Source organism: Hylobates moloch, unplaced genomic scaffold (genome assembly GCF_009828535.3).
Source record: "Hylobates moloch isolate HMO894 unplaced genomic scaffold, HMol_V3 SCAFFOLD_12, whole genome shotgun sequence".
In the NCBI taxonomy this organism is placed as follows: Eukaryota; Metazoa; Chordata; class Mammalia; order Primates; family Hylobatidae; genus Hylobates; species Hylobates moloch.
The window spans coordinates 43,371,805-43,394,079 of NW_026652287.1; the positions used below are offsets into that span (position 1 = coordinate 43,371,805).

The 22,275-nt window shown below is 53.1% G+C and overlaps 1 protein-coding gene across 5 annotated transcripts in view; it reads left to right on the top strand.

The window, feature by feature from the left end:
• The window catches only part of PDE4A (phosphodiesterase 4A), a 66,143-nt gene that overhangs the window by 24,575 nt on the left and 19,293 nt on the right, over window positions 1-22,275 (top strand). For 3 of the 5 annotated variants that reach the window (XM_058425169.1, XM_032169647.2, XM_032169646.2), the window contains 4 exons: window positions 17,849-18,040; window positions 20,231-20,267; window positions 20,572-20,642; window positions 22,077-22,126. In XM_058425169.1, the coding sequence (XP_058281152.1) occupies window positions 17,849-18,040; window positions 20,231-20,267; window positions 20,572-20,642; window positions 22,077-22,126 (350 nt within the window). Of the gene's footprint in view, window positions 1-2,017; window positions 2,260-17,848; window positions 18,041-20,230; window positions 20,268-20,571; window positions 20,643-22,076; window positions 22,127-22,275 lie in introns of those variants that run through there. The other 2 variants (XM_032169648.1, XM_058425170.1) reach the window with 2 other exon arrangements.

Here is a 22,275-nt window from a genome sequence, read left to right on the forward strand (position 1 = left end):
AGGAAGGAAGGGGAAGGGGAAAAGGAAGAGGAAAAGGAAGAAAAGAAAGGAAGGAAGGAAGGGAAGGAGAAAAGGAAAAGAAAGAAAGAGAGAGAAGGAGGAAGGGGAAAAGAAAGGACAGGAAGGAAGGAAGGAAGAAAAAGAAAGAAAGAAAGAAAGATAAAGGAAGAAAGGAAAGAAAGAAAAGAAAATAGAGATTCACCCTCTTTTCTCTTTTTCTTCTTGAGACAGGGTCTCATTGTCTCAAGATGGTGCAGTGGCACCATCATAACTCACTGCAACCTCAACCTCTTGGCTCAGGTGATCTTCCCACCTCAGCCTCCAAAGTAGCTGGGACCACAGGCTCATCCCACTATGCCTTGCTAATTTTTGTCATCTTTTGTAGAGATGGGATCTCGCCATGTCACCTGGGCTGGTCTCGAACTCCTGGGCTCAAGTGACCCTCCCGCCTTCACCTCCCAAAGTGATGGGATTACAGGCATGAGCCACCACACCCGCCTTCTAGGGGTGTCTTTTTTTCTTTTTTTTTTTTTTTGAGATGGAGTCTCACTCTGTCACCCAGGCTGGAGTGCAGTGGCGCAATCTCGGCTCACTGCAAGCTCCGCCTCCCGGGTTCACGCCATTCTCCTGCCTCAGCCTCTCTGAGTAGCTGGGACTACAGGCGCCCGCCACCACGCCCGGCTAATTTTTTTGTATTTTTTTTTAGTAGAGACGGGGTTTCACCGTGGTCTCGATCTCCTGACCTCGTGATCCGCCCGCCTCGGCCTCCCAAAGTGCTGGGATTACAAGCGTGAGCCACCGCGCCCAGCCCAGGGGTGTCTTAAGAGTTGTAAGACACATCTCAGAAGCTGTGGGTGGCATTCTAGGTTGTCCCCAAGGACTGTGGGGTGCATCTTGGGATTCTGTTCTAGGGTGTGAGACTGTCTTAGGAGCTGGAGAGGAATCTAGTTGTGTCCCTGGGGTCTATTGGGGCACCCCAGATTTTGCTGGCATCTCCATGGTTACTAGGGCATCCCCTGAGTCTGAAGGCATTCCTGAGGTTGTCTTGGGGTCTCAGCACTTGTGGGGGCATCTCAGAGATGCTGTAGAACCATTCAGGGATTAAGGGACATCTGAGGGACTGTGGAAGTGTTCCTGGGGTCTGTGGAGAACTCTAGGATTTGGTGGGAACCTACATTCAGTCTATGAAAATGGCTGTGTGGGTGTGGGGGATTCTGGGGGTACTGGGGGAGGGTCTATGCATGATGGGATGATGAGAGTTGGGGATGATGGGGAGCTCTGGAGGAATTTTGGGACATCTGAGGAACTGTGGTGGGGGTTCTGGGATCTGAAGGGTTTTCCCTGGGCTCTCAGAGCACCACTGGCAGGGAGTTTGTGGGAGCGCCCCCAGAGACTTGGGGGCATCCCTGGCATTTGTGGGTGCACCCTGGGATTCTTGGGGCACTCCTGGGGCTTGTGGCATGTCTCAGAAACAGTGAGGATATTGCTAGGATTATGGGGGCATCTGGGGAGCCATGAGAGTGCCCCAGGGTCTATGAGGGTGTCTCAGAACACCTCTAAGTTGTGCTGAGAAGCCCCGGGATTTGGGAGGGGTACCCCTGGACTTCTTTGTGTGGGGTTGTCTCAGGGACAGTGAGGGTGCTCCTTGGGATTCTGAGAGACTGTGGGGTGGCTCCTGGGGCTTGCGGGGCCTGTCAACACCACGGGGAGTTTGCAGGAGTGTCCCCACAGATTTGGGGGTGTCCCTGGTGTTTGTGGGGACGCGTCCGGCAATTGTGAGGACATCAGAGCCAACGCGGGCAGCTTTGGGGTCTGCGGGGGAGTCCCCGCCAAAGCCGTGCGGGCGCCCCAGACCCGCCCCGCCCCGGGGGCGGCTCCAGCGCGAAGCCGGAAGGGCCGAGGAGACAGGGCGGGGTGGGGCCCGCGGGCCTGGGGCTGGGCAGGCGGCCTGCGTGGGCCTCGCGGGGTGGGCGGCGCAGCTCCCCAGTGCCTGCTGAGGCGGGGCCGCCCCGCGGCCATGGCGCGGCCGCGCGGCCTAGGCCGCATCCCGGAGCTGCAGCTGGTGGCCTTCCCGGTGGCGGTGGCGGCTGAGGACGAGGCATTCCTGCCGGAGCCCCTGGCCCCGCGCGCGCCCCGCCGCCCGCGTTCGCCGCCCTCCTCGCCCGTCTTCTTCGCCAGCCCGTCCCCAACTTTCCGCAGGCGCCTTCGGCTTCTCCGCAGCTTCCAGGATTTGGGCCGCCAGGCGTGGGCTGGGGCTGGGTAAGTGCAGCGCTGGCGGCCATGGGTTCAAGTCGCCCCTGGCCACCTGGCGCACGCCAGGGTCTGGGGTTCATGGCTCACTCTCTCCAGCCTTACTTTCCTCTTCTGTCACATAGCAGCGATCAAAATCATCCCTGCCCGCCAGGGTTGCTGTGGAGACCTCTGATAGGGCATGCAGTAGACGTTTAATAAATGTTGCATCCCTCCCACTTCCTGTGCAAACCTGAAGCGGCGGTCACGCTTTGGAGGAGTGAGGGCGACCTGCCATCCAGGTCATGTGTTCATCCTGGGGATATGTGTTCAGTTCTGTCAGCCTCAGTCTACTGGCCTGTGAAACGGGGCCAGTCATGCCCTCTGGGGGTGGCCTTGCGGTGAGGCTCGGTGTCACTCCTTGTACCGGGCCACGGAGGGCAAATGGAAGTTCCCTTTCTGGCCAGACGGGGTGGGCTGCGGGGGCGGGAAGTCTGGGGGTGACAGGCCCCGAGGCCACATCCGGTCTGGCTTTCTAATGCCCTTATATCCTGGAGGCAGAAGTTGGCAGCCCGGAGTTGGACACTGGCTGGCCCTGGAGGCTTCTCTGGGTCCTCAGCGCCCCCCCTTCCACCTACTTTCCGCGTGCAATTGAGGCACAGACTGAAGGAGAGCACGGCGGGGCAGGACCGGGCCCAGCGACTGGCCTCACGAACGAAATGGGGCGGGGACAGTAGAGGAGGAGGGGCCGGGGCCTTTGGGAGCCCCGCGTGGGGTCCGCAGGGTGTGTGTAGGGAAATCATTGCCTCTCTCCGGGTCTCTCTCTCTGCGTCCTGCGTCTCTGTCTCCACTTCTGTCTCTTCTGTCTCTGTTTTGTCTCTCCTCCCCACCGCTGAGCTGCACCTTCCCTTCCCCTGGGTTTATGTCACCCGGCCCCACACTCGAGTCCCGTTTCCCCGGGGGCGCACAGCGATCGGAGACCTCGAGCGGGCCCAGCTCGACGTCAGGGCGGAGAGGGGGTGAAAGGCGGGGCCGGAGGCGGTGGCAGGAGGGCGGACCCGGAGCCGGGAAACCGGAGCCCCGGGGCACCCCAGAGGCCTAGGAGGGAGGAGACAGGGGCGAAGTGTGCATCCGATTCCGCAGGACCCCTGCAGGGGGAGGCAGACAGAGCGTCCGTGCGCCCCCCTCCCCCGTGCAGACGCGGGAACGCCCGACCGCCTGGGGCTGTCCCTGGGGGGGTCACCAGAGGCGTGGAGGCGGTGCCGGCAGTGGAGGCCGCAGACACCTTGGGCCTGGCCAGCAGCGCGCGCCACACCGCCCTGCCGCCATCCCCATGCGCGCCCCGACGACGGCGCTAGGCTCCCATGCGCCCTGGTGCAGCGCCCCCAGCCCGGCCCCGGCCCCGGCCCCCTGCCCTGGCACTGCCCCCCACGGGCCCCGAGTCCCTGACCCACTTCTCCTTCAGCGATGAGGACACCCGTCGGCACCCTCCGGGCAGATCTGTCAGGTGGGTGGCCCATGGCCAGTCAGTCCTGTCTTTTAATGCTGAAGGGCACTGGCTGTGCTGGGGGGGGGTGGGGGTGCTGAGTCCACTTGGGTGAGTCCCCTAAGTGGCTTCCAGGATCTGGCTGGGGCCCCACCCCCTTTCCTGGCCCTAAAGGCCTGGGGTGCTGCTGAGGGCTTCTTGAAGGTGGCAGCCCTCAAAGTGGGTGCTGGGTCCATTCCTGCCTATCCAAGGTAGGACCTGTCACCCTCTTTGTGCCCCTAAACCTGGGCTTCTGGCATTTACTCTGGCTGCAAATATGGGTGTCCAGCGTCACCTGGGCTCCACTCCCAGGCCACTGGCCTAGAACCAGGTCCCTAAGTCCCTGCCTGGCTCAGTGTCTCCAGCCTTACCTTCCCCACCCCGTCTCATGCTGGAGCTGCCAGGCTGAAAACCAAGCTGGGTTGGGGGTGGGGAGGGGAGATTCTGGGACGCATGGCGGGTGTTTAGAATAGGCTGGACTGAGCTGGGGCTGTGAGTGGCCTTTAAGTTCTCAGAATTCTCAGGGGTTTCTAGCCTTGTTCTTGCTTTCCTGGTCCGTGGTCTCTAACACAGACACGCACACAGGGCCGCACACAGGGCAATCCGGGTCACCTGCTGTTTACCGTACTAGGTGTGGGTCTCCTGGCTGCACCAAGAGGACCCTGCAGTTGACTCATGGCCACACACAGGTGACACACAGACCACAGCAACCCTGGCCCAGCCCTCGCACATCCTCGTCTACACTGTGTTCCTCCACAGTGGGGGACGTTGTATTTTGGTGAGACACACTCTCACCAAAATACACACCAGGGCTCACACATGTTCCTGCAAGCTGGACTCCCACCTGCACCAGATACACACAGGAACGCACCTCGTGCCCACACAGGGGTCAGGGACTGTCACAGTATCAGTGCGACACTGTCTCATAAAGTCACCCAGACTCAGAAATACACAGATAAAGACACAGAGATGCACACAGGCACTCATGAGCACGCAGCCCCTGCTCACACAGGCAGATGTGTGATGCCACAGAGATGTCTATGTGCAATGCCCGGGGGCACACAGACCTCCCTCTCCCCCAGTCTCTTACATACTCAGCCCCCCAAACAGCTGTGTCACCTGGCACCACGCGCCTGCCTGGGAGATATACACCAGCACCCGCCTTCAACCTCCGTGTGACCTTCACAAAGCAAATGCCAGGCCTTTCCGTAAAGGCTGCCTGGCACCAACTACAAGTGAGTCAGGTGGAAAAGCACGGGGAGCCGGGGGAGACACCAGGCCTGCCTGCCCTGTGTGCCCCAGGGGAAGACACTCGACGCAGCTTTGTAGCTCAGCTGCCCGGGTTCAAATCCACGTTCTAGGCCGGGCGTGGTGGCTCATGCCTGTAATCCCAGCACTTTGGGAGGCTGAGGTGGGAGGATGGCTTGAGCCCAGGAGTTTGAGACCAGCCTGGGCAACATAGCAAAACCCTCGTCTCTACAAAATAAATAAATTTTAAAAGAAATCCATGCTTGCTACTAATAACCATGGTAGTTATCCTTTCTGTGCCTCAGTTTGTTTGTTTGTTTCTTTCTTTCTTTCTTTCTTCCTTTCTTTCTTTCTTCCTTTTTTTTTTTCAGGGTCTCACTCTGTCACCCAGGCTGGAGTGCAGTGGAGTGATCTTGGCTCAGTGCGACCTCTGCCTCCCGGGTTCAAGCAATTCTCGTGCCTCAGCCTCCCAAGTAGCTAGCATTACAGGTGTACACCACCATAGCCCAGCTAATTTTTTTGTATTTTTAGTTGAGATGGGGTTTCTCTATGGTGGCCAGGCTGATCTCAAACTCCTGGCCCCAAGTGATCCATCCACCTTGGCCTCCCAAAGTGCTGGGATTACAGATGTGAGCCACCATGCCTGGCCTCAGTTTCTTTGTCTGGAAAATAGAGCATTAATGCATGTTACAGTTTAGCACAATGCCTAGCATGTGGCCTTCACATAAGTTTGGTTTTTTTTTCTTTTTCTTTTTTTGAAACGGAGTCTTGCTCTGTCGCCCAGGCTGGAGTGCAGTGGCACCATCTCGGCTCACTGCAAGCTCCGCCTCCCCGGTTCCCGCCATTCTCCTGCCTCAGCCTCCCGAGTAGCTGGGACTACAGGCGCCCGCCAACATGCCCAGCTAATTTTTTGTATTTTTAGTAGAGACAGGGTTTCACTGTGTTAGCCAGGATGGTCTCGATCTCCTGACCTCATGATCCGCCCACCTCGGCCTCCCAAAGTGCTGGGATTACAGGCTTGAGCCACCGCGCCCGGCCAAGTTTGTTTTTTTTTTCTTTCTTGAGATGGAGTCTCACTCTGTCGCCCAGGCTGGAGTGCAGTGGTGCGATCTTGGCTCACTGCAATCTCTGCCTCCTGGGTTCAAGCAATTCTCCTGCCTCAGACTCCCAAGTAGCTAGGACTACAAGTGCCCTGCCACCACGCCTGGCTAATTTTTATATTTTTAGTAGAGACGGGTTTCCCCATGTTGGCCAGGCTGGTCTCAAACTCCTGACCTTAAGTGATCTGCCCGCCTTGGCCTCCCAAAGTGCTGGGATTACAGGCATGAGCCACTGTGCCCAGCTCTTTTTTTTTTTTTTTTTGAGACAGCATCTCTATCACCCAGGCTGGAGCCACTGCGCCTGGCCATAGTTCTTGTTATTATAATCTTTACCAATGTGTTCCTTTCCCCCGCCCCCGCTCCCTAGCTTGTTTTTGTCCCGTCAGTCCCTGCAGTAGTCATCCCCAAGGCCTAGACTCTCCCTGGCTGCATAGCCCTCAACAAGCCCAATTTCATGTTCCCAAAAGCCCTGGTGGGAAGGCCTAGGGGCCACATGGAGGGGGAAAAAGGTAGCAACTTCATCTGAAAGTGTCACCAAATGCGGTGGTTATGCCCATAATCCCAGCACTTTGAGAGGGCGAGACTTTGGGAAGCAGATTGCTTGAGTCTAGGAGTTCAAGACCAGCCTGGGCAACATGGTGAAACCCCATTTCTGCTTAAAAAAAAAAAAAAAAAAATTAGCTCGGTGTGGTGGTGTGCACCTGTGGTTCCAGCTACTCAGGAGGCTGAGGTGGGAGGATCGCTTGAGCCCAGGAGGCTGAGGCTGCAGTGAGCCATGATCACCCCACTGCACTGCAGTCTGGGTGACAGAGCAAGACCCTGTATCAACACACACACACACACACACAAACAAACAAAAAACAATGATTAGCCTGCCTAAAAGGGAGTCTTGGGCAGGTCATTTCACCTCCAATGGAGTGTCTGGGCATGTGGCTGTGATGTAAGGCTGGCAGCTACCCCTGTGTCTGGGTTGCAGCCTTGGGTCCCATGGGGATGTTGCTGGAGGGGCCTCTGGCCTAATTTTGGGCCACCCTGAGCAGTCAGTGGCAAGCCAGGGAGGGGTGACTCTCCATGGCTCAGGGGTCTGATTCTGGGGCATCGCTGGCCCTGACTCTCCCCTATCCCCACCAGCTCCCAGGCGGCAGTTCTATAGCCCTGTCCCCTCCCCTCTGTCCTCCCTCAGCCCAGGGACATCAGGTCTTGAAACACAAACAGCAGGGCCCCAGGGAGCGTCCTCTTCCCATCCAGGCCTCTGGGCTCCTGCTGACGTGAGCTGAGTCCCTTGGGGCCGGTGGATGTGCCAGGATGTGCTAGCTGGGTACCTGCGTGGGAACAGAGTCTCACCTTCCTAAACTGCAGCTTAAATTCCTAGGCCGGGGAGTTGGAGGTGGGGCGTAGCTATGTTCCTCTCGCCTTCTCTGGAGCTGGAAAAAAATCCACCTTAGGAGACAGGACACAGTTCTCAGACAATGAAGTCACCAACCCCTTGTCTCCTTATGCCATGGGAATGTTAACAGGACTTATATGTTGCCGGGCACAGTGGCTCACACTTGTAATCTCAGCACTTTGGGAGGCCGAGGCAGGTGGATCACCTGAGATTGGGAGTTCGAGTCCAGCCTGACCAACATGGAGAAACCCCGTCTCTACTAAAAATACAAAATTAGCTGGGCATGGTGATATATATGCCTGTAATCCCAGCTACTTGGGAGGCTGAGGCAAGAGAATCTCTTGAACCTGAGAGGCGGAGGTTGCAGTGAGCCGAGATGGCGCCACTGCACTCCAGCCTAGGCAATAAGAGCGAAACTCTGTCTCAAAAAAAAAAAAACGACAAAAAACCAGGACCTATATGTTAATTTATAGAGTGGGTTGAAGCCCTCTATGGGTTAACGTGTATAAAGCACTTTCATAATGCCAGGCACACAGCAAGCATTCAATGTCTTGTTATTATTACTCTATGCCTGAAAGAATCTAGCCCGGCACCCAGGACACAGCAGGTCCTCAAAAAATGGACACTATTGGCTGGGCGCAGTGGCTCACGCTTGTAATCCCAGCACATTGGGAGGCTGAGGCGGGTGGATCACCTGAGGTAAGGAGTTCCAGACCGGCCTGGCCAACATGGCGAAACCTGTCTCTACTAAAAATACAAAAATTAGCCAGGTGTAGTGGCGCGCTCCTATAGTCCCAGCTACTTGAGAGACTGAGTCAGGAGAATCGCTTGAGCCTGGCAGCAGAGGTTGCAGTGAGCTGATATCGCATCACTACACTCCAGCCTGGGTGACAGAGTGAGACTCCATCTCAAAAACAAATAAATAAATAAATGGACATTATCGTCAAAGGTCCAAGCTGATGATCTATGATTATCTCACCTTAAGAGTGGGTTTTTTTTTTGAGACTGTCCCCTAGGCTGGAGTGCAGTGGCTCCATCTTGGCTCACTGCAATCTCCACCTCCCAGGTTCAAGTGATTCTCCTGCCTCAGCCTCCTGAGTAGCTGAGATTACAGGCGCACACCAGCACGCCAAGTTAATTTTTGTATTTTTAGTAGAGATGGGGTTTCACCATGTTGCTCAGGCTGGTCTCGAACTCCTGACCTCATGATCCGCCCGCCTTGGCCTCCCAAAGTGTTGGGATTACAGGCGTGAGCCACCGCGCCTGGCCTTTTTTTTTTTTGAGATAGGGTCTCACTGTATTGCCCAGGCTGGAGTGCAGTGGCATGATCACAGCTCACTGCAGCCTCCAAATCCTGGTCTCAAGCAATCATCTTGCATCAGCCTCTTGAGTAGCTGGGACTATACACATGCACCACCATGCTCAGCTAACTTAAATTTTTTGTAGAGATAGGGTCTTGCTATATTGCCCAGGCTGGTCTCAAACTCCTGGACTTAAGTGATCCTCTTGCCTCAGCTTCTCAAAGTGCTGTGATTATAGGAATGAGCCATTCTGCTTGGCCCATTTTATCCATTTTCGAGTGTATAGTTCAGTGGCATTAAGTACATTCACATTGTTGTGCAACCATCACCACCATCCATCTCCAGGACTGTTTTTTTTTTTTTTTTTTGAGACAGGGTCTCACTCTATCACCCAGGCTGGAGTGCAGTGGCATCATCACTGCTCACTGCAGTCTCAACCTCCAGGGCTCAGGTGATCCTCCCACCTCAGCCTCCTGAGTAGCTGGGACCACAGGCGTACACCATCATGCCTTGCTAATTTTTTTCATTTTTTCTAGGGATGGGGACTTAACCATGTTTCCCAGCCTGGTGTCAAACTCCTGGGCTCAAGCAATCCTCCCGCGTGGGCCTCCCAAAGTGCTGGGATTACAGATGTGAGCCACCTCACCCAGCCTCCAATACTTTTTTGGGACAGAGTCTCGCTCTGTCGCCAGGCTGGAGTGCAGTGGCGCAATCTCGGCTCACTGCAACCTTCGCCTCCCGGGTTCAAGTGATTCTCATGCCTCAGCCTCCCGAGTAGCTGGGATTACAGGCACGCACCACCACACCCAGCTAATTTTTGTATTTTTATTAGAGACGGGGTTTCATCATGTTGGCCGGGATGGTCTCGCTCTCCTGACCTTGCAATCCGCCCACCTCCACCTCCCAAAGTGCTGGGATTACTGGCGTGAGCCACTGCACCTGGCCAGGACTTTTTAATGTTCTCAGATCGAAACTTTAAGCACAAACACACCATTTCCTTATCTCCCCCAGCCCCTGGCACCCACTCTTCTACCTTCTGTCTCCGAGTTTGAGTACTCCAGGGACCTCATATAAGTGGAATTTCCTATGCATTATTTGTCTTTTTCTGACTGGCTTATTTTACTGAGCATAATGTTTTTTTTTGTTTGTTTGTTTTTGAGACAGAGTTTCACTCTTTTGCCCAGGCTGGAGTGCAATGGCCCAATCTCGGCTCACTGCAACCTCCACCTCCTGGGTTCAAGTGATTCTCCTGCCTCAGCCTCCTGAGTAGCTGAGATTACAGGCATGTGCCACCATGCCTGGCTAATTTTGTATTTTTAGTAGAGACAGGGTTTCTCCATGTTGGTCAGGCTGGTCTCGGACTCCCAACCTCAGGTGATCCGCCCGCCTCATCCTACCAAAGTGCTGGGTCACTGAGCATAATGTTTTCCAGGTTCATCCATGTTGTAGCCTGTGTCAGAATTCCTTTCCTTTTTAAGGCTGAATTCTATTCCATTCAATGGATATAACACATTTTGTTGATCCATTCATCTGTTGATGGACACGTCAGTCACTTCTACCTTTTGGCCATCGTGAATTATGCTGCTGTGAACATGGGTGTACATGTATCTGTTTGAGATCCCCGCTTTCAGTTCTTTTGGGGATAGACCTAGGAGTGGGATTGCTGGGTTGTGTGGTGATTCTACGTGTTTGTTTGTTTTGAGGGTTTTTTGTTTGTTTGGTTGGTTAGTTTGTTTCTGACACAGAGTGTCGTTCTGTCAGCCAGGCTGGAGTACATTGGTGTGATCTCGGTTCGCTGCAACCTCCGTCTCCCGGGTTCAAGCGATTATCCTGCTTCAGCCTCCCCAGTAGCTGGGACTACAGGCGCCTGCCACCATGCCCAGCTGATTTTTATATTTTTAGTAGAGATGGGGTTTCACCATGTTGGCCAGGCTGGTCTTGAACTCCGGACCTCAGGTAATCCGCCTGCCTTGGCCTCCCAAAGTGCTGGGATTACAGGCGTGAGCCACCGCACCTGGCCTACAAACATTTTTGATTAGGGTTACGGTGGTTCTCTCAACAGCAGGTAGGAATGGATTGTTTGTGAGTGGGGAGGAATCGGAGCAGCAGAGAGACCTGGTTGGAACAGAGAGTGCAGCAGGTGAGAGAGGAGGTGATGTGACCTCAGGGATGCAAAGAGTCCAGGCCTTCAGCAAGGTCTGTCTCTGGAACTCAAATTTGAGGCCCAGGAGGTAGGTCAGAGGCTGAGAGATGGGGTGGATGGAGGTAGGAGTGCCTCCTGGCTCCACAGTCCCTTCTCTTGGAGTGAAGAGACCAGCTGTCTGGAGGGGAGAGCAATTGGGAAACATGACACGGGTAAAAGTCAGTTACAAGTGGCATCCTGGAGAGAAGGTGGCTCAGGACACAGCTGTCCCCAAAATACCCTCCTTGGCATTGCATGCAGGGGATAGAGGAACCCCAAGATCTTCAAAAGTAAAAGGCCCTTCAGGAACCATCCTAATAGGTGTGACATGGTATCTCCTTTTTTTTTTTTTTTTTTTTTTTGAGACGGAGTCTTGCTCTGTCACCCAGGCTGGAATGCACTGACGTGATCTTGGTTCACTGCAGCCTCCGCCACCCGGGTTCAGGCAATTCTCCTGCCTCAGCCTCCCAAGTACCTGGGATTGCAGGCACCCACCACCACACCCAGCTAATTTTTGTATTTCTAGGAGAGACAGGCTTTCGGCATGTTGGGCAGGCTGGTCTCAAACTCCTGACCTCAAGTGATCCACCCACCTTGCCTCCCAAAGTGCTGGGATTACAGGCATGAGCCACCTCGCCAGGCCTGTATCTCTTTCTTTTGATTTGCATTTCCCTGATGAGTGATGTTAAGGATTTTTTTCTTGTGTTTATTGGCTGTTTGAATATCTTTTCTGCAGATATGCCTATTCAAGTCATTTGTCTACTAAGTCAAATTATTTACAATTTATTATTTATTATTTTGAGACAGGGTCTCACTCTGTTGCCCAGGCTGGTGTGCAGTGGCACGATGTCAGCTCACTGCAATCTCTGCCTCCCGGGTTTAAGTGATTCTCCCACCTCAGCCTCCCTAGTAGCTGAGATTACAGGTGAAAGCCGCCACGCCTGGCTAATTATTTTATTTATTTATTTATTTATTTATTTATTTATTTTTATTTATTTATTTTTTTTTTTTGAGATGGAGTCTCGCTCTTTCACCCAGGCTGGAGTGCAGTGGCGCGATCTCGGCTCACTGCAGGCTCCGCCCCCCGGGGTTCACGCCATTCTCCTGCCTCAGCATCCCGCGTAGCTGGGACTACAGGCGCCCGCCACCTCGCCCAGCTAATTTTTTGTATTTTTTAGTAGAGACGGGGTTTCACCGTGTTAGCCAGGATGGTCTCGATCTCCTGACCTCGTGATCCACCCGCCTCGGCCTCCCAAAGTGCTGGGATTACAGGCGTGAGCCACCGCGCCCGGCCTTATTTATTTTTTGAGACAGAGTCTCACTCTGTCATCCAGGCTGAAATGCAATGTTGCGATCTCAGCTCACTGCAACCTCCACCTTCCGGGTTCAAGCAGTTCTCCTGTCTTAGCCTCCCAAGTAGCTGGGATTACAGGCACATGGCACCACGCCCGGCTAATTTTTGTATTTTTAGTAGAGACAGGGTTTCACCGTGTTAGCCAGGATGGTCTCGATCTCTCCTGACCTCGTGATCCACCCACCTTGGCCTCCCAAAGTGCTGGGATTACAGGCGTGAGCCACTACGCCCGGCCAATTGTTTTTTGGGGTTTTTTTTTGTATTTTTTTGGTTGAGACGGGGTTTCACCATGTTGCCCTGGCTGGTTTCAAACTCCTAGACTCAAGTGATCCGCCCACCTCGGCCTCCCAAAGTGCTGGGATTACTGGCATGAGCCACCAGGCCTGGCCTATTTATTTTTGAAACAAAGTCTCCCTCTGTCGTCTAGGCTGGAGTGCAGTGGTGCGATCACAGCTCACTCACTACAGCCTCAAACGTCCTGGGCTCAAGTGATCCTCCAGCCTTAGCCTCCCAGTAGCTGGGACTACAGGCACACACTGCCATGCCTGGATAATTAAACAAGTTTTTTTGTGTGTGTTTTTTGTTTGTTTGTTTTTGAGTAGCTGGGACTATAGGTGCACACCACCATGCCCGGCTAATTTTTGTATTTTTTAGTAGAGACGGTTTCGCCATGTTGTCCAGGCTGGTCTTGAACTCCTGACCTCAAGTGATCTGCCCGCCTCGGCCTCCCAAAGTGCTGGGATTACAGGCGTGAGCCACCGTGCCCGGCCCCTTTTTTTTTTTTAAGAGATGAGGTCTCACTATATTGCCCAGGCTGGCCACAAGCTCCTGGTCTCAAGCCATCCTTCCACCTCAGCCTCTGTTGATACGCAAAAGTCTTTCATTTTGTTGAAGTCCTCTTGTTTGTTTTTGTTGTTGCCTGTGCTTTGGTGTCAAATTCAAGAAATCATTGCCAGATCTAATGTCGTGAAGCTGCTAAGAGTTTTATAGTTTTGGATCTTATGTTTAGGTATTTGATCCATTTTGAGTTAATTTTTTTTTTTTTGAGATGGAGTCTCACTCTGTCATCCAGGCTGGAGTGCAGTAGTGTGATCTTGGCTCACTGCAACCTCCGCCTCCCGGGTTCAAGCGATTTTCCTGCCTCAGCCTCCTGAGTAGCTGGGATTACAGGCACCCACCACTACGCTCGGCTAATTTTTGAATTTTTAGTAGAGATGGGGTTTCACCACGTTGGCCAGCTGGTCTCGAACTCCCGACCTCAGGTGATCTGCCCGCCTCAGGCCTCCCAAAGTGCTGGGATTATAGGGATGAGCCACCACACCCGGCCTTGAGTTAATTTCTGTATGTGGTCCACCTCTTCAGTTTTCCCAGCACCATCGTTTTGAAAAGACAGTTCTTTCCCCATTGCGTAGTCTCTGGGGTTAGACTGGTAGGTAGATTTCAGGGTATGCTCTGACTGGGTGCAAGTGGAGAGGCAGAGAGGATAGGAACCGCCCGCTTCCCCTTTCTAGGTCAGCCTATAGAGAGTCACCATAAGACTTTACTGGAATGGTCTCTCTACTAAGAAATAAGTTTGAAATCTCCTAGGCCTGCCAGGCACCTATAATCCCATCACTTTGGGAGGCTGAGGTGGGCAGATCACTTGAGGCCAGGTGTTTGAAACCAGCCTGGCCAACACGGTGAAACCCTGACTCTACTAAAAATTCAAAAATTAGCCAGATGTGCTGGTGCATGCCTGTAATCCCAGCTACCCGGGAGGCTGAGGCAGGAGAATCGCTTGAACCTGGGAGGCAGAGGTTGCAGTGAACTGAGATCGCGCCACTGCACTCCAGATTGGGCGACAGAGTGAAATCCTGTCTCAAAAACAAAAAAAAGCAAAACAAAAATGTGTAAGAAGACTCGCTTCAGGTATAGCGTCTCATGTCTGTAATCCCAGTACCGTGGGAGGCCAAAGCGGGAGGATCTCTTGAGCCCAGGAGTTACAGACTATCCTGGGCAACATATTACTATTACTAAATATTACCTTATTACTATAATTATTTATTACATATTACCTTATTACTATTATTACATATTACCATATTACTATTACCTTATTACTATTATTACATATTACCATATTACTAATATCACATATATAATAAGTAATATATAGTAACATTACATATACATGCATGCAATATTACGTATACGTATATGTAATATTAGCAGTGTTGCATATGCATATATGTAATATTAGCAATATTGCATATGTATATATATGTAATATTAGTAACATTACATATTACCTATTAGTACAAAAAATTCAAAAATTATCTGGGTGTGGTGGCACGTGCCTATAGTCCCAGCTACTCGGGAGGCTTAGGTGGGGGTATCGCTAGAGCCCAGGAGGCTGCAGTGAGCTATGATGGTGCCACTGCATCCAGCCTGGGCAACAGAATGAGACCCCATCACTAAATGATAAACTGTAAACTTGGAGAAAAATACATGATAAGGGATTTGTATCCAGAATATATAATGGGCCAGCCACGGTGGCTCATGCCTGTAATCCCAGTGTTTTGGGAGCCCGAGGCAGGTGGATCACTTGAGACCAAGGTGAGTACATTGCTTGAGCCCAGGTGTTCCAGACCAACCTGGACAACATGGTGAGACCCCATCTCTACAAAAAATACAAAATTTATCTGGGGGTGGTGGCATGTGCCTGTAGACCCAGCTGATTGGGAGGCTGAGGTGGGAGGATCTCTTAAGCCAGGGAGGTGGAGGTTGCATTGAGCTGAGGATGTGCCATTGCACTCCAGCCTGGGCAACAGAGTGAGACCCTGTCTCAAAAAAAAAAAAAAATTAGCTGAGCTTGCTGGCGTACACCTGTAGTCCCACCTACTTGGGAGGTGGAGGTGGAGGATAGCTTGAGCCCAGGAAGTTGAGGCTGCAGTGAGCTGTGATTGCCCTACAGGACTCCAGCCTGGGCAATAGAGTGAGATTTCATCTCAAAAAAACACCAGGCTAGGTGCGGTGGCTCATGCCTGTAATCCCAGCACTTTGGGAGGCCGAGGTGGGTGGATTACTTGAGGTCTGGAGTTCGAGACCAGCCTGGCCAACATGGTAAAATCCTATCTCTACTAAAAATACAAAAATTAGCCAGGTGTGGTGGCAGATGCCTGTAATCCCAGCTACTCGGGAGGCTGAGGCAGGAGAATTGATTGAGCCCAGGAGGCGGAGGTTGCAATGAGCCAAGATCGCACCACTGGACTCCAGTCTGGGTGACAGAGCAAGACTGTCTCAAAAAAAAAAAAAAAAAAAAAGATAAATATAGATTATGTCAAGTAAGTAGTGGGATTTTAGTTTTTGTGTGTGTGTTTTAAGGAAGAGAAATAGTATTGGGCTGGGCACGGTGGCTCACGCCTGTAATCACAGCACTTTGGGAGGTAGAGGCGGGGAGATCACCTGAGGCTGGGAGTTCGAGACCAGCCTGACCAACATGGAGAAACCCCATCTCTACTAAAAATACAAAATGGGCTGGGCATGGTGGCTCACGCCTGTAATCCCAGCACTTTGGAAGGCCAAGGCGGGTGGATCACCTGAGGTCGGGAGTTCCAGACCAGCCTGACCAACATGGTGAAACCCCATGTCTACTAAAAATACAAAATTTGCCAGGCGTGGTGGTGCATGCCTGTAATCCCAGCTACTCGGGAGACTAAGGCAGGAAAATCGCTTGAACCCAGGAGGCGGAGGTTGCGGTGAGCCGAGATCGTGCCATTGCATTCCAACCTGGGCAACAAGAGTGAAACCCCATCTCAAAAAAAAAAAAAAAAATTATTATGGTTGAAATTTTAGCTGGGTTGGTCAGGGGAGGCTTCTTTGTGGCAGTGACATTTGAGCAGAGGCCTGAAGGAGGGAAGGCCGCTGCAAATCTGGACTGGAGAAACAGCCTGTGCAAAGGCCCTGAGGCAGGACTGTGTCTGAGATTTTTTTTTTTTTTTTTTTTTTTGATATGGAGTCTTGCTCTGTTGCCCAGGCTGGAGTGCAGTGGCAAGATCTTGGCCCTCACTGCAACCTCTGCCTCCTGGACTCAAGTGATTCTCCTGCCTCAGCCTCCCAAGTAGCTGGGATTATAGGCACCCACCACCACGCCTGGCCAATTTTTGTATTTTTATTAGAGACGGGGTTTCGCCATGTTGGCCAGGCTGGTCGAGAACTCCTGACCTCCAGTGATCCACCCACCTTGGCCTCCCAAAGTGCTGGGATTACAGGCATGAGCCACCTCACCCTGGCCTGTGTCTGAGATTTTTAGGGAACAATGAGGAGGCCATTGTGGCTGGAGCAGAATGAGTGAGGGGGGAAGGGGAAGTCATGGGACAGGACCTGTGAGCTGCAGTGAGGACTTTGGATTTTGCCCAGATGAGGGTGGGAGCCATTGAAGGTTCTGAGCAGAGGGAGGAATTGATCTCATTCAGGTGTTTCCAAGCTCCCCCTGGTGGCCATTGAAGAAAGACTGGGGGTTGAAAACAGGAGGGGGGTACTAGGGCAGAGGTGAATGCAACCAGTCCTGGCTAGGGATGAGGGGAGCTGGCCAAGGAGTGGGTGAGAAGTAGACAGATTCTGGATAGATTCTGACAGCAAGGCTGATTTGAGGTACAAAGGAAAGAGTGAATGATCCCATAAATTTTGGCCTTGGGGTGTCCCCAGCACAGCAGTGGGGATGGGTGCACACTGGTGCTCAACAAGTTCCATCTTTGCAATTCTGTGTCTCCCGTCTCTTTTAGGGTGTCTGTCTTTCTTTAACATCCTCCACTTGGTTGGGCGCAGTGGCTCAGGCCTGTAATCCCAGCACTTTGGGAGGCCAAGGAGGGAGGATCAAGTGAGGCCAGGACCAGCCTGGCCAACATGGTGGAACCCCGTCTCTACTAAAAATACAAAAATTAGCCAGGTGTGGTGGTGCATGTCTGTGATCCCAGCTACTCAGGAGGCTGAGGCAGAAAAATCACTTGAATCCAGGAGGTGGAGGTTGCAGTGAGCCAAGATCATGCCACTGCACTACTCCAGCCTGGGCCACAGAGAGAGACCATATCTCAAAAAAAAAAAAAAAAAATTCTCTACCTGAATGTCTGCCAGGAATTCCCTTAGGCTCCTCATCCCACCCCCCCACCTTTTTTTTTTTTTTGAGATGTTGTCTTGCTCTGTCACCCAGGCTGGAGTGCAGTAGCGCGATCTTGGCTCACTGCAACCTCCGCTTCCTGGGTTCAAGCGATTCTCATGCCTCAGCCTCCTGAATAGCTGGGACTACAGACACCTGCCACCATGCCTGGCTAATTTTTGTATTTTTAGTGGAGACAGGGTTTCATCATGTTGGCCAGGCTGGTCTCGAACTCCTGACCTCAAGTGATCCGCCCCACTTGGCCTCCCAAAGTGCTAGGATTACAGGCGTTACAGGCGTGAGCCACTGCGCCCGGCCTCCTCATTCCTCTTGACCTCCCTAACAGCGTTTCAGCCTCCTGACCCCTCTTCTCGCCCATCCCCTGCAGCTTCGAAGCAGAGAATGGGCCGACACCATCTCCTGGCCGCAGCCCCCTGGACTCGCAGGCGAGCCCAGGACTCGTGCTGCACGCCGGGGTGGCCACCAGCCAGCGCCGGGAGTCCTTCTTGTACCGCTCAGACAGCGACTATGACATGTCACCCAAGACCATGTCCCGGAACTCATCAGTCACCAGCGAGGCGTGAGCATCCCTCTCCCCACATGCCAGTTCCCCCAGGCCTGGTCCTGCTGGAAGCTGCCCTTCCCAGCAAGGAGTGGGGGGCACCCACCCCTATCTTCCTCAGCACCCCCAACCTGTCCTCCCCAGTGAAGGGTAAGCAGCACCCTGCCCCTCCTATAAAGGGCTCAGTTCCTTTTTTTTTTTTTTTTTTCCTTTTCCTTTTTTGAGACGGAGTCTCGCTCTGTCGTCCAGGCTGGAGTGCAGAGGTGCGATCTCAGCTCATTGCAACCTCCGCCTCGTGGGTTCAAGTGATTCTCCTGCCTCAGCCTCCCGAGTAGCTGGGACTACAGGCATCCGCCATCATGCCTGGCTAATTTTGTATTTCTAGTAGAGACAAGGTTTCACCATGTTGGCCAGGCTGGTCTCAAACTCCTGACTTCAGGTGATCCGCCTGCCTTGGCCTCCCAGAGTGCTGGGATTACAGGCGTGAGCCACCGTGCCTGGTCTCAGTTCCTTTTTTTTTGAGACGGAGTGTCGCTCTGTTGTGTTGCCCAGGCTGGAGTGCAGTGGCGCAATCTCGGCTCACTGCAAGCTCTGCCTCCCAGGTTCACACCATTCTCCTGCCTCAACCTCCCTAGTAGTTGGGACTACAGGCACCTGCCACCATGCCAGGCTAATTTTTTTTTGTATTTTTTAGTGGAGACGGGGTTTCACTGTGTTAGCCAGGATGGTCTCGATCTCCTGACCTCGTGATCCGCCCGCCTCAGCCTCCCAAAATGCTGGGATTACAGGCGTGAGCCACTGCACCCAGCCCTCAGTTTCTTTTTTAAAAAATATATTAAAATAGTGATCAGGTCTCACTATGTTGCCTAGACTGGTCTCAAACTCCTGGGCTCAAGTGATCCTCCCACCTCAGCCTCCCAAAGTGCTGGGATTGCAGGCATGAGCCACCTCGCCTGCCCTCAGTTACTTTATAGCGTGTCCAGCCAGAAAGGTGTGAGTGCCCACCCACTGCGTCCTCCCACAGTGTGTGCATGTCACCTGACCCACCCCCCACCCCTCCCCCAGGTTTTCCTGAGCTAACCTCCCTTATTGTGACACTTGTTGAGGTATGAGTTCCCCCTGAACCTGCTCAGCCTCTTCCTCTCTCACTGGGTTCCTCCAGGCCTTGCCCCCAGCCATTGCTGTGCACACCTCAACCCCCTTGGTCCCGTTCCTGTTCACTGCTCCCCTCATCAAGCCCCGCCCTTGCAATGTATTCACCTCGGGTCAGGCTTGGAAGCTCATACTCATAATCCTACCTAGCACATTTGGAGGCTGAGGCGGAAGGATTGCTTGAGCTCAGGAGTCTGAGACCAGCCTGGCCAACATAGCAAGACTTCATCTCTTTTTTTTTTTTTTTGAGATGGAATCTCACTCTGTCACCAGGCTGGAGTGCAGTGGCGTGATCTTGGCTAACTGCAACCTCTGCCTCCCGGGTTCAAGCGATTCTTCTGCCTCAGCCTCCCAAGTAGCTGAGACTGCAGGCGTGCGTCACCACGCCCAGCTAATTTTTGTATTTTTAGTAGAGACAAGGTTTCACCATGCTGGCCAGGATAAGATGTCATCTCTTTAAAAGAAAAAATAAATAAATAAAAAGGTCAGGCACGGTGGCTCACGCCTGTAATCCCAGCACTTTGAGAGGCCAAAGTGGGCAGATTGTTCCAGGCCAGGAGTTTGAGACCATCCTGGCCAACATGATGAAACCCCGTCTCTACTAAAAATACAAAAATTAGTGGGGCAAGATGGCACATGCCTGTGATCCCAGCTTCTTGGGAGGCTGAGACAGGAGAATCGCTTGAACCTGGGAGGCAGAGGTTGCAGTGAGCTGAGATCATGCCACCACGCTCCAGCCTGGGTGACAGAGTGAGACTCTGTCTAAAAAAAAAAAGACAAAAAAAAAACACCCAACCATATTTACCTCTCCCCTCTCCCCTTTTCCACTTTGTCTCTTCTCCCCGGACCTACCTGAGCCACACTCCTTGACTGCCATTTCTTCCACGATCAGCCCTGGACATATGTCCACCCTTACGCAGTACAAGTGTTCTTTCCCTAGGTCCCACAGAATCCCCTCCCTCCCTCTCAGCCTCCCTGGGTTCAGCCTCACAGGGCATCTACCCCAGAGAGTTGCTTCTCTGCGGACCCCTGACCTGCCTCTGTCCTCAATCACAGGCACGCTGAAGACCTCATCGTAACACCGTTTGCTCAGGTGAGACCTCTTCCCAAATGGTTAAGGAGAGAAGGGGCTCCAGTGCTCCGCTACACTTGGGGACAGGGCCCAGCCCCGCCGTCCCTCTGGGGAGACCCCCTCCCAAATGGTTAAGGAGAGAAGGGGCTCTAACACTCCGCCACACTTGGGGACAGGGCCCAGCCCCAACGTCCCTCTGGTGAGACCCCCTCCCAAATGGTTAAGGAGAGAAGGGGCTCCAATGCTCCGCCACACTTGGGGACAGGGCCCAGCCCTGCTGCCCCTCTGGGGGGACCCCACTCCTCACTGCCACTCCCCATCCCAGGTGCTGGCCAGCCTCCGGAGCGTCCGTAGCAACTTCTCACTCCTGACCAATGTGCCGGTTCCCAGTAACAAGTAAGTGAAGGCTGGGCTGCAACAGCTGTGATCATAAGGTGAAATATATGCGGGTTCTGCTCTCAGCCCTGCTGTGTGACCTCGGGCAGGCAGGTGACCTCTCTGAACCTCTGTTCAGACAACAGCTCCCAGAGAGCCAGAGAGCCATTGCAGGTCAAGCGCCTAAGACACAGAGGTGTTTTTGTTGTTGTTGTTGTTGTTTGTTTGTTTTGAGATCACGTCTCACTCTGTCACACAGGCTGGAGTGCAGTAGTGTGATCTTGGCTCACTGCAACCTCTGCCTCCCGGGTTCAAGTGATTCTTCTGCCTCAGCCTCCCGGGTAGCTGGGATTACAGGCATGCACCACCACACCGGGCTAATTTTTGTATTTTTTGTAGAGATGGAGTTTCACCATGTTGGCCAGGCTGGTCTCAAACTCCTGATCTCAGGTGATCCACCCATCTCAGCCTCCCAAAGTGCTAGGATTACAGGTGTGAGCCTCTGCACCAGGCCCAGAGGTTTTTATAAATAAAGATTTAGGGGTCTGGATGCATGGTGGTGAGGCCACAGCCACAGTCCCCAGGCCCACTCTGGACCTTGACACCAAGTTGCTGGGCAAATGGCGTTCCATGGTGCTTCTATTGCCCCTCTGTAAAGTGATGATCACAGCCAAGCATGCTGGCTTATGCCTGTAATCCAGCACTTTGGGAGGCCAAGGCAAGAGGATCACTTGAATTCAGGAGTTCAAGACCAGCCTGGGGGAAACAAAATGAGACCCTGTCTCTACAAAAAAAAAAAAAAATTAGCCCAGCATGGTGGCATGTGCCTGTGGTTCCCACCTACACAGGAGGCTAAGGCAGGAGGATAGTTTTGAGCCCAGGAGGTTGAGGCTGCAGTGAGCTGTGTTCCCACCACTGCACTCCAGCCTGGGTGACAGAGCAAGACCCTGGCTCAAAAAATAAATAGATAAATAAAGTGGGGATTACAATAATGCCTCCCTTAGATAACTGCTGTGAGGAAAGGAGATGATGTCTAGAAAGTGCTAGAATATTGCCCTGCACGTAGTAAGTGCAGAGTAGTAAGTGCAACGGATGTGGCTGAGAGCTGCCAGTCCTTCTGGGGGTGGGGGATAGAGACATCCTTAGGGGCTTGGAGGATTTGTGGAGAGTTAGTCAAGGGAGCAGAGATCTTGGAAACCCAGGACCTGACCTTAAGGCAGATGAGCCACGTGGTCTTGAAGAAGCTGTTTCACCTCCTTGAGCCTCAGTTTCCACATCTATAAAATGGATTTTTCTGGGGCTCATTGAGGCTGCAGGCAGAGTACATGGCAGCGTCCTTAGGACACGGTGAGCTTTCAGACAAATGAAAATTGGCACTGTTCATGGAAAGCGGGAGGCAGGGAGCTGGTGGGGGGACCCAGGCTGACGTTGCAGCCCCATTTTTTATTTTTGCAGGTGGTCCCCGCTGGGCGGCCCCACCCCTGTCTGCAAGGCCACGCTGTCAGGTAGCTAAGCCCAGAGGGGTGGGAAGGGGTCCCTCTTGCTGCCCCAGTGAGGGTCCCTCAGCCCCTTCCCCACCCAGCAGTCCACTCACCTGGCGAACCCCGTCACCGCGGGCTGGGGCCTCTGGGCTTCTGCCTACAGACCTTCTCAG